At 39.3% G+C, this 16844-nt stretch overlaps 1 protein-coding gene across 1 annotated transcript in view; it reads right to left on the minus strand.

Annotated features, from left to right (window-relative positions):
- Nucleotides 1-1091: 1091 nt before the first annotated feature.
- FMN2 (formin 2) overlaps nt 1092-16844 on the minus strand; it is a 268229-nt gene continuing 252476 nt past the window's right edge. The window contains exons 16-18 of the mRNA XM_063082920.1: nt 15467-15616; nt 2645-2726; nt 1092-1118 (exon numbers count right to left, since the gene is read on the minus strand). Coding sequence (XP_062938990.1) covers nt 1092-1118; nt 2645-2726; nt 15467-15616 — 259 coding nt within the window. The remainder of the gene's footprint in view (nt 1119-2644; nt 2727-15466; nt 15617-16844) is intronic.

Genomic DNA, 16844 nt, shown 5'->3' on the forward strand with positions numbered 1-16844 from the left:
TTTTAAAGTACTTACAGAAAGAGTGGGAGATTTATCTTTTCCCCCTCAAAGTAAAATAAAATCCTTTCCTAGGCACCTTCAGATAATGTATCAGTCCATTCTCATTTTACAGCTTTAATCACCTTCTGTAACACATAAAGACCACCCCAATCATGTCAAAATACTCAGGCAGATATATTTATTTAACAATTTCTAGGTAGATTCCAATCCATCCAAAAGCTTTACATATTTTTCTTTTTCTTTTGGCTGATAGTCATTTTTGGTAATTTTTCAGCATATTTATTTTAGTTCTTTCAAAACACCAAGTGAAATTTTCTTTGTGAAGTGTAAAAGTCACAGAAAGGCCACCTTCAGTTTAATTTACCTCTGCTGCACATTAGCTCTTCATAGGGTCTCAAAGGATATGTTCTGATTTCAAAAAAATAAAAATCCTTAAAAATCTGATTCCTGCCTATACTGAATAATTTATAAGACAGGGTTTTTCTTTTGCTGTGTTTTCTTCTATTCATTATCTGGCTAGAGTTAAAAAAAAAAAAAAGATAATATTCTTTAACAAATATATGGTTATGAAAAGCAACCCAAAAGTTGGGAAAGCATCGATTAAGGTACTTAAATTTTAAAATAGAAAATTTATATGTATATGTGAAACTGATACAAACATTCACCAGGAAGAACATTTTACCCATAAATCTAAATACAGTGATAGTGAGTACTGGTTGTCAGTAGAAAGGAAGTGTTTTTGCTGTGACAAGAAATATTCTCACAAAAGTAAATCTAAGGTTAATGTTTAGCATGTTCAGAATCAACGCAGATACTGCTTCTTTTACATGCTGTTTTGGTCTATCGGTAAATACCATAAACTTTTACAAAAAGAAAAGGTGTCAAAATCTCCACTTGTCTACTGCTTTTGCATTATGATATGAATAAACAGTAAAATTCAGCAATCAGTGAACTGACTAGAAAACACAAAGATGCTGCACGAGGTCAAGAAGAAAAGTGATCAGAACGATAGAGTTTCCTTCCCACCCTCAGGACAGCTGGATTTTGTGGAATTCACTGTAATGATTCATTTTCATTCTGCTTTTTGTTGTTCAGGTTTTCATGCTTATCTTTGCTTTCTGAAAATAAACACACCAGATGAGAGTTACAGTTAGAAAGAAGAACTCCAGATAAAGGAAGTTTGGAGTAGACCCCAAAGAACTTTTCATTTGGATGAAATTCTCTGGGAAAAGGTTAAAGGTCCACCAACTCATAAAGGAAAAGAATATAAGTAGAATCTGTTTTATCCATTCAAATTTTTGTTCAGAAAGAAATCACCAAACATTTTTGAGGAAAGAAAAGTTTTTAAAATTTAACTTCTAAGAGGCATGAAAGGGCACAGTGCGCCCTTCTCATGGTCAGTCCTGTGTGCAAACACACGAACGTGAAACTGCATCGGCCGCTTCACATCATGCCAATCGCTTTAATTCTCTTCTGTGCCTGTAATGACACGATGGAGGTTAACTAATAATTGTTCTTCCTCATTCAATACAGTTTTAGGATTGAACTTCAATCAGAAAAGAGCAAAAAATGTCCTGTTGTTAGATAAGATTCATTTTGATACTGAGAAACCAAAGGGAAAATAGCTTGTAAACGAAGATATAATTCCTACATTTCTCTAAATAGGGCTATTCAATCATATCTCAATTGGGATGATTTTAAAGTCTTTTCCATTTAGATTACGTTAGACTAATGTAATTCAAAATGCTTCTACTTTAAGGCCTAACTCAACTCTGCATTTAAAACAGCACCATTTGCTTACACTGTGGTACCAAGTGATGACCCATCCAAACATTCAACAAAACATCTACCGTATCACAAACCCTGGTCATTTTAACCAAGGCCTCCCCTCCCGGGTTGTACACCTTGGTGTTTTATTTTAAAGGAGGGAGTGGGCAAGGAGGAAATTTACATTAGCTTGTCACCCTCAGTCTATGGACTGACAACCGTCAAGCAGTCAACTTTATACAGACATTTGTGGATATGAACTAGGTCTGAGCACCCTGGGCAAAGCACACCACCACACTTGGCATTTCCCACTATGCTTTAGATCCCAGCGGAGCTAATGCTATAATAAAGGTCATTGTGGGCTCAAGTGTAGCCCTGTGCCGGGCTCCATGAGCAGTGAAGATAGTGACAGATGGCCTCCTGCCCCCACCCCAACCAACACATACATATCCATATATATGCATACCCTTAGTAGATGGGTTTTAATTCTTTTTTTTGTTTTTAAATGACCGGTAAGGGGATCTTAACCCTTGACTTGGTGTTGTCAGCACCACGCTCACCCAGTGAGCAACCGGCCATCCCTATATGGGATCCGAACCCGTGGCCTTGGTGTTATCAGCACCACACTCTCCCAAGTGAGCCACGGGCTGGCCCGATGGGTTTTAATTCTTAAGTTTCAAATACTCAATATTGGGATTCTCTTAGCTTCTGGGCCTGATTAAAGGCATAAAAAAAAAGGAGATTCCTGAAGTCAGAAACTTCACCCAAACTTAGAGTAAAATAATTAAGATGTTGTGTGAGTTTGTATATATTGTGAAAGCAGGTTTAACAGTCAAAGCAAATCACAAGTTAAAAACCAGGAAAGTTAAATACTTACAATTCCAGAGTCATGCCTTGGTTTTATTTTATAAAGTGATTTTCCCTTTTTCTGTCTACACACCTCTTCAGCTTCTTTCACCCTGAGTGGGAAGAAGACAACATGTATTTAAACAAAATCCACATAGATCACTGCAATCCACCTTATAATAGGTGAGCAAGCCCCAAGTCACTTAGAATTTGAATTACTGGAGAAAATAATACCACATACACAGGAACGTTATGTGACATTTGATTTAAAAGCACAGACTATTAGAGCTATAGAGGCTTATTCATCCAGGGGTTCTTTACTTGGAATCAAAGACTGATTGAATGAAATAGTAAACAAACACATCAGTATTTCTGTGCTGAGGATATATACATTTTATCCTGCATTAAAGGAATCTCACGTACAATAAAGTAAATAAATACCCCCACCCCTCATTTTCAGGTTGGAGTACTGAGACTGGCTGTATTACATACATAGGATTGGCACCATTTCACAAATCAGAAGCAATAAGACAATTAAAGGATATCATATACAATTCACATGCTTATTTAAAATCGTTTTACATTTACTTTCTACACCACACTTACCCATGTCTAAAAATCATGCAGTGAATACCTGGTCAGTTTCTAAAAATTGAGCTTCATCAAGTATGGGAACCAATCATCAATTAATTGGTAACAGCAACGACAGAGCGAGCAGTACTCTTTTGTTGTTCCCAAGATTTCTTGTTACACCCACTCTCAAAGGAAAACGGTGTTGGATTTTCCGGAGGTATAGTTTACCAGAGGTATAGTTTAAAAGGTTATGATTGTTCTAATTAAACCAACAGTAAGAAATCTGTAAATTGGGGTGATGTTAATAAAAAGGGGTGCTGTAAGAAGGAAGATAACCTATTGGTTATTTTATTATTGGATTTTTTCCTTGGGAATTAAAAATGGACTATTTCTGAAGAAAATAAGAAGTAGTCAGGCTTGATCTTAAAATACATTTTATGTAGATCTTGCAGCCTAACTTCCTGAAAGAAATGAATTATAAATATGTTCCTTGAGTCCTGAGGCAAGTGATCTGATAACATGATTTATCTCCTATACAACTGAACAAACCCCTCTTTGTAAACAACATAATGATACAAACGATCCAGTGCAGCAGCTACAGGACATGTTATAGTTACACTGAAGCCTGGCAAATGAAAGTAATTCCTCCTGGACATAAATGCCTGTTGGCAAGTTGGTAGTAACTCCAGAAAAGGATGACAGCTTAGGAGATGCTCCATTGTCACCACTTTTATTACTTTCTACCCAAGCCATAAATTGCCATTAATCCTTCCTCTACACATTTGAAGACAGAAACATTTTCTTTATAACAAACTAAGGATTGCAGAGTCCCCTTCTTCCTCTGAAACAGCGACCAGTAAACTAAAGTTGAAGTACGTGGACAGGGAATTAACGAAGCTTTTTTTTATCACTTAGCCAAAATCCAGTAGATTTGCTCTTAAATTTACTTGGAACTCTTTAAAGTATTTTGTGGCATTACACACAAAAAAGTACTTCACAAGTATTTGGGCTCTGAAGAATCTTAATTTTCTCCCTATCCTATTTATTTTGTTCTCAAAACACATTTTTTGTAAGGATCTCAGGAAGCTGAGTCTAATACAAACATATCTAATTTCACACAAAAACAAACCACAAATCCAGGCCTTCCTTATGTCAGAGGTTATGGAAACTGAAGAGAATTTGCATCAGGAAGGCTTCAGGAGATCTTTGAGCTCATCCATCCACTCGACAATCACTTACAGAGCAACAACTCCAGCTCGGGCACTGGGCAGAGTTCAGTTTTTATAAATACAATTAAATCCAATGTCTAATAGGAGACAGACATGTAACCAAGTACATGACAGCTAAGGGCAGTGACCTAGGTTTGTACGGGTGCAACTGTGTCTAGAGAAGTCTCCTGGGTTTGGAAGGCAGGGGTTTTGGAAACCTTCAGGAGCAGGTTGACAGCTGAGCCTGCCTAACTGATAGAGCTTAACTGTTCAGGCTTTCTTGGAAGAGAAAATGGGACTGAGGATGGAAGAAGAGGAGGATGACACAGAGAAGAGCAGGTGCAAATGCTGAGTGAGAGTCAAGAAACCCCACGCTGAGCTTCCAGAACCATGCACAGTCCTTCTGCTGCTGCCAAGGGGTCCCCACACTACTGCAGGTGGAAGTTCATGCTGGCTTTCTGCTTCATGCCTCCGCTTCTTACGTGCATGACTGTAAGGCAGCTGGTCCACGTGCCGACCCCCCACTCTGTACTCTCCTGGCTTTGGGTGTACTGTTCCCCTTTTCTGTTTGCTCCTAGGGTGGCAGCCTGTGATCACTTCTCACCGGAGTCAGCATGCCTGCCTCAAGTAGAAAATCCATCTCCTTTAAATATGTCTTCTCCAGAAGAGAAAACAGATAATTAAGCTAATTTAAATGTCTCACATGGAGCAATGAGACTCTAAGTTTAGTTCTAGCTAAACTAATAGAGTTCCTGGACTAGCAGGCAATCATTTTAGCTGCCACAGGGCTTCTCCCCACCCCCACCCCAATTCCCACTTCAGAGTTTACTGCTGCGTTTGGAAGGCTGGGGAGGCTAGAGGTCTGACTTACAGACATGCAGGGGACCACAGCTCTAAATTTTGAAGAGCATAAGATTCTAAGATATTGCATATCTCATACTGCACCATCCAACCTGCTTAGTCAGCAGGGTCCACAAGGCCAGAAAGTAATGCTGAAATGAATGTAAAACCTGACGTTCAAGCTTATCGAGGTAAAGAAGGGTGACACCACTCATTGGTAATGACAATCTGTAATGAGTGGTACACAGAACTGCCTGCAGGAGAAGGTGGCATGCATTTGGTGAGGAATGTGAATATGTTATCCCTCAGTTGAAACAATTTTCAAGGCCTTAGGTAAAAACGGCCAGATGAAAATAAAACATTTTTAAGTATTAGAGATTAAGTTTAAATTTACTTTGTTAAAAAGTCCTTATACTAAATGCATCTTTTAAAAAAATTAAGTTGTAAATGTAACCTAAATAAATTTCTACACACTTAGATGAATTTTTATTCCTTATGTGTAAATATTCTAAGTGGGAACAGCCTCATTTGGTTTTAGGATATTAAGCTTAGAAGTAAGTCATTAAGCAAAGAAAATATGAGCCCAGGGGAATCAGAATATTTCAAAGCTTTACAATATCAGAGAAGACAGAAATGAGAAAATTAAAACTACTTTTTATCATAGAGTTTAAAACTAGTGTGAAGTTCCTATTATTATTTTGGTATTTTTGAAAACAAATGAAAATTGTCTCAAGTTTTGTACTCAGTGTAACTGGGCTTATTTACACTAGGGTTATTCTCAACAACGAGTGGTTTCTCATTTCTCTACTAATAAAGATGTATTTTTCTCTACACTCTCCCTCCCATCCCCAGACACATTTACTGTCGGGCAAACATACACAAAAAATTCAGTATGACTCAGTTTAAAAACAGTTTGTGAGATGAATGAAGGAGATACACTCAGGCACTTATACCAAGAAAAAAAGTCATGCAGCCCACAGGCAGAATAATCTTCATCCACCTTCTAGACCAAATGCTGAGCTAGCTCTGATCTCATCAAGAAAACATATGTGGGCTCATCATTAAATCGAATGGGAAAGGGAGCCACATTCCTGCCGCTAAACCTTCATAATCTGGCTTAAGTGCCTGTGGCAGGCGGATTCATTTCCTGCTGGCTCCAGCTCGGCTTGCTGGGAGTAGCCCCATTCTTCCCTGGAGACCCCCGGCCTGTGAGAGATTTCCATGCGGTGTGGAGCTGGCATGTCACATGTCTGAGGTCCTGACACAGTAGAGGTGTGTCTTCCAACAATAAGCCAAGAGCAGACATAATTGCCATTGACACCAGCTCACAGTGTTCTTCACAAGAACACAGCACCGTCATGTCTGCCTAGAAATCTAATGTTTTTTACCTAGAAGAGAAAGGAAAGACACACACACACAACAGACACACACACACACACACACACTCTCTCTCACACGAGGGGAAAGGGAGAACGGGGGGCTCCAGGCAAGGCCACAGCAGGGCAGCTCTGGAGTTCTGGGACTCTCCAGGTAAAGACATAGCAGGTATCAGGTGCCTGTGGAATTGAAGGGGGTTTGAGGAAGTGTATTCCTGGCTCAGTTTCTCTCCTTTCTAACCTCAATGACTTAAGATATGCACAGAAAAACTCACAAAACTCTTGAGATATAATGGAGACAAAATCAACCCAAATGCCACTTATCACTATCTCAAGTGAAAGGAACCTGCATCCCTCAGGCACATATTTCTGAACTTGTCACTGAGACTCTCTGACTTCGCAGAGAAGATGCTGCGTTTGTGCCTCAGGGGGTTAGGGACAGCAATTAAATGAGCCTAGAGCTGCTCCGGACACCCAGAAAGCCAAGCTTAAAGACACCTGGAGCTGCTTGACATGAAGGTCACCTCTGCGGGAATAATGGGCATGAGGCCCAGTGAGGGACATGAGTGGGAAGAAGGACCCTGTGTCACCTGGCCCAGAGAGGTCTGTCCTGTCACTGGCTCTGGCGGTGGCACAGACGCTCCCACACATTGTGCCACCTCACTTCACAGTGACACACGAGGCAAGGTGCCACTTCTGTCAACTGCAGGAGGTGAACCATGAGGCACGTTCATGGTCCAAATCCTGGGATTCCCTCACGATTCCATACACAGGTTCTACACTTATGTTCTCAAATCCACACACGTGTTCCTCCATGAATGTGAAGTCAGTAAGCAGATATCACAGGCATCGATGCTTCCTGAAGCTGTTTTTGTGGGGTGTATGTGGGTGAAAAGAGATGAGAGGATCGTGTATTCATAAGAAACACATTCAAACCATCAAATTAACTCCCCAGAGCCCGAGTCTCTGATGATGGTCTAAGACTCTGTAGGATGCAGAACGTTATAACTCTTGGGTCGCCTGCCTCAGAAATGACAGTCTTTCCCCCTGATTTGAAATGGCTGTAGATAAGTATGGGTGAACGCTGCTGTGCCCTCATTTTAAAACAAAACAAAATCACACACACATACACCAATCGCCATTTACATCTGCCTTGCACTGTTTGCTCAAAGAGCTGAAAACACTTCCCTAACTGGAAATTCACCAGATGCTTTCTAGTCTTTACCGTCCACCATGGTAATGACTCTGCAGTGCTTAACTCGCCCTTAATCCTTTAAACTCTCTTATCCTTCGGTCTTCAGAGAACTTCTGAGTTTTCCAACTATCTTTCTGGACATGCTTCCTGAATCTCTTCTGCTGCTTATGTATTAAACTTCCCCTCAAATATTATCACCCTCTATCCCCAGGACTCTAATCTTGATTCATAGTATCTGTAGGAAATCTCGACTTTGTAATTCCACTATCATTTCTATGCTTAAGACGTTCAGATCGACACCTCTAGCTTTGCCCTTTCCTCCAAGCTCTTCCCTGTCACCCACCAGGGCCCTGGTTACGAGCATAACCTTTCACAGCATTCATAACTGTTCACCAGGCTCCCCAGCGAAGCTCTGAATCCTTTCGCTCCCTCTGCACCACCCCCTCCATGCATGTGTGAATTGTTAACAAGTTCTGTTATTAATTATTGCTTAGTAATGATTTTAAAATCTGTCCCAACCTAACTCCACTGTTGCTGGCTGTTTTCCAAGCCTACTCATGTCACCTGAACCACTGCCACACCCTACAGACTGGCCTCCACATGTGAAGTCTACTCCATCCTTCACAGACATCAGGGTCACGTGAGCCACTTTGTCATTTGCCAGGAAAAAACTGTCTAAGTTCCTCAGTGACATATACAAGGCCAATTACAGTCTGGCTCCAGCTTCCCCAAGTTCCCCTTATTCTCTACAGTGTTCCCTGGGCTCCAACAACACAGAACCGCCCCCACCCTATGGGAGGTCCTTGTTAAATCTGATCCCCTGGGACTGCCTATCCTCTTTTCCTCCTCCTGTGCTCTCCCCTGGGTTCTGCAAGTTAAGCTCAAGGTGAGCTTCCTATAGCAAGTGCATCTGACTCTCCAGGCAGGCTTACCCATGCGATCCTCTATATTTTCACATAATTTTATTCAGATTTTTATTTTAAAGAGACTTATGGCTAATTGTTTGTCTCTTTGCTTTGCCGAATAGCAAGTTCCTTGGGTTGAAGGGTCATGTATAGTCATCTTCACATTCTCAGGGTGTGATATTAAACCTCATGCACGTGAGTATTCAATAAATGTTTGAAAAATAGCTGACTCAAGGGATGAATGATGACGCACAGGGAAATTATGATCAAGCTAAAATAAAAAAATCACAGGGATAAATTCTGGCAAATAACTAGATGAGATCTAAAGCTCTTGTTTTTGTCTCCTTCTTCCATGAATTCTTCAACAATGAATCTGGATGTCCAATTCACATGTTGGATAAAAGACCCAGGATTTTACTTAACTTGACCTTTGAGTTTACTGATTTACTGCCATAATTTCATCTGTAAATGACAATTTAGTTTAGAGTGACTTTACATAAAATTTAAAGTTAGGAAATAGTTTAGGATATCATAGTTTCATCTTATAGAGGAACTAATTTTGTGTAGAAAATTACGATCTTTAGGGGACTGTAAGGATTCCACATGAAATCATGTCAAACTAGCCTCCTAAGGTTTAACTCCTAGGTTAGTGGGAAGATAAATGACATTAATGTAATATATCTTCATTTCAATTAAGCATTTAAAGAATTTCTCCTGGGATGTCTGTGGAACAGCACGAGGGAACACATAGATGAATTACAGTGAACACGCTCAAAGAAGACAATGGTGAATTTTTATATGGTCATTTCCTTTTCTAAAGAGCATCACATTGAGGAGGGTTGAAGCACAATCAACTGGAAGATTGTACGTAGAGATTGTTTTAATCTGAAAACAGGGAACAACGTCCTAGCAATCATAGTTGCTCCAAAAATGACTGGGTAACTTTTTTATTGGAAGAAAACCAACATTAGCAGTGAGCCTGTGCTGAGCCAGAGACCATGGGCATTTCAGGTGCACCACCTCATTTAACCACCACCCTACTGTGGAGACGAGGAGCCTGGGGCTCAGAGAAGTTCCTGAGGTCACACTACAGAAGAATGCGAAGAGAATCCAGACCTGGTGGACTTCAGAGACTGCACTCTCTCCATGTCACCCAAGCACTCAAAAGGGTACAAAATCATGGGCTTATTGTCGAGCTATGAGTACTGTAAACTCCTATAATGGAAAGTAGACGGGAATAGGTTATCTGCGATTTATTTCCCGAGTTAAATCTCTTTTCCCGTTTAGAGAGCTTCCACAGAATGCACGTATAAAAATGATGTCTCCACTGTAATGTGAGCTCCTTGAAGGCAGAGATACCCTTTCCTCTCTGTGTCCAGTGCCCAGCACACTGCCTGGCTCATCACAACAGCAGCTAGCAGAGAGAGCTTATGATGTGCCAGGCGCTGGGCTAAGAGGGTTGCAGATATTGTCTCCCTCAAATCTTGTAACCTCATAAGGGGGATGCTGTTACCCAACTTTTTCAGATGAGGAAACTGAAATTTAAAATGGCCAAATTACTTGCTCAGGGTCACACACCACTTTGTGGTAGACTTGAAGTTCAAATCCAGGCAAACACAGACCGTCTACCGCCATAGCTTTAGCTGTCCCACCACACTGCATTGTCCCTCGTGATGCACACACAAGTGGGAAAGACAAAAGGGGAGCAGGCAGGGATGCAGGAGGAAGGCAGACAAATAGCAAGGCAGGGACCTGGGTGAAAGTACGGCTGGCGTTTCGTGCTGCATTCATCTTTCCATTATCCAAGACCTACAATGATGGTCCCTAAACTTAGGTGTCATAGGACGCATCCGAGCACTTGTGAAAATGCAGATCGCTGGTTCCTGCTCCCATGATCAGTAGGTCCAGAGTAAGAGCCAACAATGTGCATTTCTAACAAGTCCCCAGGGGATAATGACAATGCTTGTCTGGGAACCACATGTTGGGAACCCTGGACCTGGAGTGGAGCATAATGTCTGGGAAAATTTAAAAACCAACTAACACAACATTTGTATTGTTTAATGAATCTGCAGTCATCAATATCTTCCCCTTTTAATTTTATTTACTCACTTTTTTATATCAATATAGTATTTATATTTATTATATACTACATATTTTTATATTTTATATATACATTTATATTAATTTCATTTATTTATATTTATTATTATAATTATTTCTATTTATTTAGGATCATTTTATTCTAAAAGACTGAATCTTTTACAACTCTGACAATATAAAATGTGTCAGTTCACACAATTCTTTTAAAAAGAGAAAGTGGGTGTGTGCATTTTCTCAGATACTTGGGAGAAGTTATATCATTGGACGCATTTTGAACTCTTTTTTGGCAAACGTAGTAATGGAAACACATGGGCTATAGTATTGATCTTAGAAAAAGGAAATCAGGTGAGAACCATCTGGAGAAGACAAAACCACGACTATGCTTTCCTGACTCTAATTTCTAGGAGGGATTTTTGATATGGTTCTCCAAATTAGGGATATGAATTGCAGTCAATACAAGTCTAAAAATACAGAGGTTTTTTGGTGACCAATTTTTTTTTTTAAACATAGATTCTCAAACTGAGAATTCGGTTCAATGTGAACTTGGTGAAGGTGTTTCTGAGAACAGGGAAACTGACAAACACTTCACGTAGCTGGGCTGTTTCTGGAGATCTAATCTGAAAAATCTAGAAGAAAGGCCAGCTAGCACACGTCCTCCACAATCTCAAATCCCAAGTCTCTTGTGACTAGATGCCACAACCACCACGCAGACGGTCTGCCAGCCACTGGAGTGCATTGACACAAGGAGAGTCACCAGCAGAGATAAAGAAAAGAATAGGCTGTCTCTCTCCACAAACCCCATTCCAGAGTGACAGAAGAAGCATCTGCTCTATGATAATATTGGGGGACCCGATCACACCTCGCAGCATTGGTCAGATCATCTAGGCAACAAATCAACAGAGTAACCATTATTCTTTCAGAAGGAGAGAAGAAACCTAAGGCAATTAGAGGGTGGTGGGGGACGTAACAGGGGATGGGGAGAGTTGGGACAAGCAGCATAAAGAAAAATTATGATTTGTCACAATATACATGCTAGTAATATTGATTTGAACAACATATCTCAATGTTGAACCCCCAAAATATGTATAATCAATTTTGATTCAATAAAAATTAAAATAAATAAATAAATAAATAAAAAGAAAGACAGACAGACAGACTTATTGGACGGTGTAAAATAAAAAGATTCATTACATGGAGAAGAAATTGGATTTATATGGGTGGCTCTGGAGAGAGTAGAATTAGGGCCAGTGAGGACATGGTTGGGTGAGCCAGATATCCATTCATTCCAAAATCCCTTACCCCAAATCCTGGGGACCAGATAAATTACAGAATTCAGAACCTTTCCAATTACAGACAGGAGTATGGTACACAATACTATCAGAAGGGTTTGACACAGCCAGGAATAATCAAACACATTAATGTTTCTGTATTAACATTAACATTACTATAAGTGGGATGCGAAAAGACTATAAATAGCCTCAAGTAAGTTACGGTTTGTTGACAGATAAGTCTGCCACAAATCTATGAATAAACTCTTTGTTTCAGAGGTTTTTGTGTCTCCAAATTGTAGACAGGAAAAGACTACGGGCTCTGTTCTATAAAATTTTGAATAAAACTGTATCTATTAAGATAGTTTGTGAACTCTATTATTCTTGTTAGGAAGTTCATTATAAATCAGGTAGAAAATGGTCACTAATATAAGAATTTGGATGTGAACACTTCATTCTCAGCTTTTCTGATATCAGCATCATTAGGCTACTTGCTTTTAGTGAATAAATGGTAAAATATATATTTTATGAAAGTCAACACATTTCCTGTTCACTACAATCCACGAACATTCCAATCGTCACATTCTTACCTCTCTTAAGCTAAGAGGTTGTGCGTGGTCCCTTGTTCTCATCTGGTTGTCTGGGACACACTAATGGATCATAGCCAGAGGCTGAGTGTGCTATGGGTGATTTCATTTTCTTTACTAATAATAGGTTAAGTCGAGAGCTTTAAAAGTAGGAGCCAATTTAAGCTTTCCTCATAATAATGAGATAGTCACTTTCACTGACCTGGGTTTATAATGCTTTCTTGAATGATTGTGTGATTTGTAGTAACTCCCTATCCACACATCCATCAGTCCACAACATTAAAGAATTTGCCATCAGTATTATGTAGTCTCAAGCTCATGCTTCGTACCCTGTGCTCTAGTTCTTTTACTTATGTCTGACTGACTTGCTATTTCAGAGTATCAGCTCTTCCTCTATCCCACACTCCAAGTTCTGTTTTCCCACACTCTGTGGATAGCTTTGTTTAATGCTTACCTGAGAAGATTACAATGTGTGAAGACAGCCAGAGGCACAATCCTTAGCCACTAAAGAATTGCAACACAACTCTGCTGTAAGTAGGAGATCTATAATCTAACAGGTTGGAAGCCATATCTTATGAACAATGATGACTGGCAAGAGTTAATTGATTTGGTGGAAAACCCCCCAGAAAACTGCATTACATGACTGCTATGGATTCAGTGAAGAACAAATAGCAAGGTTCCATGGTAAGAATACCTTTGGCTTAGTTTTAAATATTAAGTGGTAGATAGTACTGCTAATACAAAAATATATGGACTCCCTGATAGAGAAATGATTTCAAATCATTTCAAGCTTCTATATGTTCTATGTCTCCATTTTTAAGCACTGCCACTCTTCCTAATCTCTATGCTTCTCTGATACCCACTCTCATTTTCCTGTTCCAAGTTCTTCCTCACTCTGTCCAGTTCTTCCTCACTTTCTTACTTATAAACAGAAAAAAAAACATTAGTACTTAGTATAATATTGAGCACCTGCAATGAGCTATTCACTGTGTTGGAACTTTTGCACTTAAGGGCTTCAATGCCATTACTTTAGAAATAATTATCTCAATTTTACAAACTAGGAAACTGAAGTTGACTAAGATTACATAATTTCCTGTGCTCAAAGAGCTTATAATTGGTAGAGCCTCAATTCATGCTTTGGGAACACAAATTTAAGAAAGGTGGTTGAGAGAATAGAATTGTGGGGGGTTTGGCTTCTGTGAATTTATTTATTGCTATATCTTGGTTTTGATCATTGAAAATAAATTTTATGTATTTTTTTCATTGGAGCATACTGATTGTACATATCTGTGGGGTACAGCATTGGATATCAATACCTGTGTGCAATACGTGATGTTGAAATTAGGATAATTAATATATTCAGCCTTTTAAAATGTAATCAATTTTTGTGGAGCTTTACCAGTTCCTCCCTTCCTCCCCTCCCTCTCCTCCTTCCCCACATTTGATAACCTCAGTTCTATTCTCCTTTTCTGAAAGTTCAATGTATTATTGTGATTGTTGTATCTTTCTTTTTTTATTTATTTGTTTATTTTCCTTTCTTTAGCTCCCACTTATAAGTGAGGACATGTGGTATTTCTCTTTCTGTGCCTGGCTTATTTAATGGTTAGAGGAGCTGAACAAGCATTTCTCAAAGGAAGATACACAAATGGGCAATAGACACATGAAAAAATGCTCAATGTCACTCAGCATCAGGAAAGTGCAAATCAAAACCACATCAAAATATCATCTCACCCCACTTAGACTGGCTATTATCAAAAAGAGCATAACAAATACCAGCAAGGATGTTAACTCTCAATCATGAGCTCATGTGAGCACGAGTTTGGCACAGTCTATATGCTCAATAAATGTTAGCAATTAGTTGCACCTGATCTAAGGTGGCATTAAAATTGACCTACAAATGGAAACTGGGTGGACCATTATAGTTTTGTGTGTAGGCGACCAAAATGAAGACAATAAGCAGAAAACAGTGGAATTTTGTAGTAGCGATGAACAAAATCTCTCGGGATATAAGTTTTCTAGAGATCTAAAGCAAAGGTATTGTTAGTGCACAGAGTTAGGAAATATACTGATTGGTTCAGTTTTAGGGTTTGCTTTATAGGGCAGATTACATTTCCCTTTCATTTTCCCACTAGACCCAGCTATTTGGGGACTTCCCTAGGAGGGCTAGCTTTCTTCATTACTTAATTGTTAATATGCCTCCATGGAATTTCATAATCACAGAGACTTCATCTCACATACTTAAGAGGGGAAATTTCCCTTCTTTCCTGAAAAGATTTATTTCAGGAAATGTGATGAAATCCTACAAGAATTTTAAACATCTTTTTAAAAATACTGATCATCTGTGTTTCCTGGTGACACTTGGGCAAAATTTTGTTATGAATAAGGAAATCGATAATATTCCGTGAACCGAGCAAAACCCAAACCAAAAACTATTCCTTTTACCTTTAACATCTTCGCTATCTGTCTTTGGAGGTGAGTGGGCTTATCATCTCAGCCAGGTTATTCAGCCTTTCTTACATGGTCTGCTTTTATGTGGTCTCCCATGAAAAAAGTTGTTTGACAAGACAGTGGTCCTGGCAAACCATCACCCCAGCTGTTCTCTGGAGCATCATAACCTCTGTCCTGACTCTTGTTACTCAAACTCCAAATATGCCAAACGTCAACACCCTCTTTGGTTTGCTGCCCTGGGGTGAGGGTTATCTAATTTTTAATGCAGGCTATGAAAATTGGAAATCTCAGTGGTGTCATACCTAATAAAAATACTAGTTTTAAAATGTCATTGTGCAAATGCAAATACAAACCTCTCTTGTAGAATAAGTTTGTTCTCTTTCTTCCAAAAGTCTTTAAAGTCGGAGCTGAATTCATGCCAGATGCTGAAGAAAACATTTGGGGACACCTCCTTCTCTCCAATCTTGGGTTTCATGAAGAAATAGGCTGTCGTCTCCAAAAAGCTGTCAAAACACACACACAAGCACACACAAGAGCATAAAAACTATGATTCCTCTCCAATATAGAATATTCTTTCTCCATCGAAATGCTGGTTTCATTCATGCACAATTATTATTACCAAGACGACTCGAACTCTTCAGGCACCAGCAGTACTTCTCTTATGGTTTCGGGTTAGTGTTTTGGGTACAGACAGTAACAGCTGACAAGAATCCTCCATATGCTGATAGCTACTCCTGCTCCAATTCCATTTTTAAAATTATTCACTGCGCGTCTGATATATTTTGGAAATGAACATGTAGTCAAGTTGGGACGTATTGGAAGTGGTGAGCTTATTCTTTCTTTCTAAGCTCTAAACAAATGAAATATCAGGCATTTGCCCCCTGCCTCCAATAATATGTATTCCACTCATATTACATTGTATTATAATTGTTTTATTATATTATGCTATTTCATATCATATCATATTATATTACTAATATAATATTTGTCTTCTTACTGTGCTGGGGGTATGGTGGGGGAAAAGAAGCAAGAGTCCCAGGAGATGCTGACAAAAGTCTCACATTAGAGATCATGGTACTATTAGTGAGTGGATACCAATGTGGCAGCCAGCACTGTGACAGCTGACCGACCAGGCCCAGTCTTCAGAAGGAACCACTCAGAGGCTGCTTCATATAACAGCTACATGAAGCTCAGAAGAGTTTCAAAATGGTTACATGACAAAGAACACATGATTAGTAAATGGTAGGTTTATGACTTAACAATAAGTCTTCCAGTCCATGAACAATGCCCTGAAAAGAACTCTGGCCAATGTAACTGGCAATGCCATGGTGAGAGAAACTGCTGGTCAGAATAAGGCCAGAAATGCTGCAGAAAGAGTCATCATGCCACTAACTCTTGTCTTTTTGTTTTCACTTTGACTTAGGGTCAGCAGTATTTCTGCTACACAAAGCTAAAGTTTGATTTACCCAGAAGTAAAAATTTCTAAGGAAACTTGACTTTCCCCAATGGTTAAAAATGTGTAGACACATATACACATTAACACACTCATGTACACATATCTCTGTGTGTATTCAGCTTGTCATATAGCTGATTTCAAATCTCTATTATGAAAAATAATATGAACATTTAAGAAAAGAAGACCTTTATGGTGAGTTTGCCCAGGAAGTAAGGAGACTGAGCATCACACATGAAAAAAAATTCACAGCCAGCCCTGACTATGGGTTACCAATG

The sequence above is a fragment of the Cynocephalus volans genome, chromosome 18 (genome assembly GCF_027409185.1).
Source record: "Cynocephalus volans isolate mCynVol1 chromosome 18, mCynVol1.pri, whole genome shotgun sequence".
Classification (NCBI taxonomy): Eukaryota; Metazoa; Chordata; class Mammalia; order Dermoptera; family Cynocephalidae; genus Cynocephalus; species Cynocephalus volans.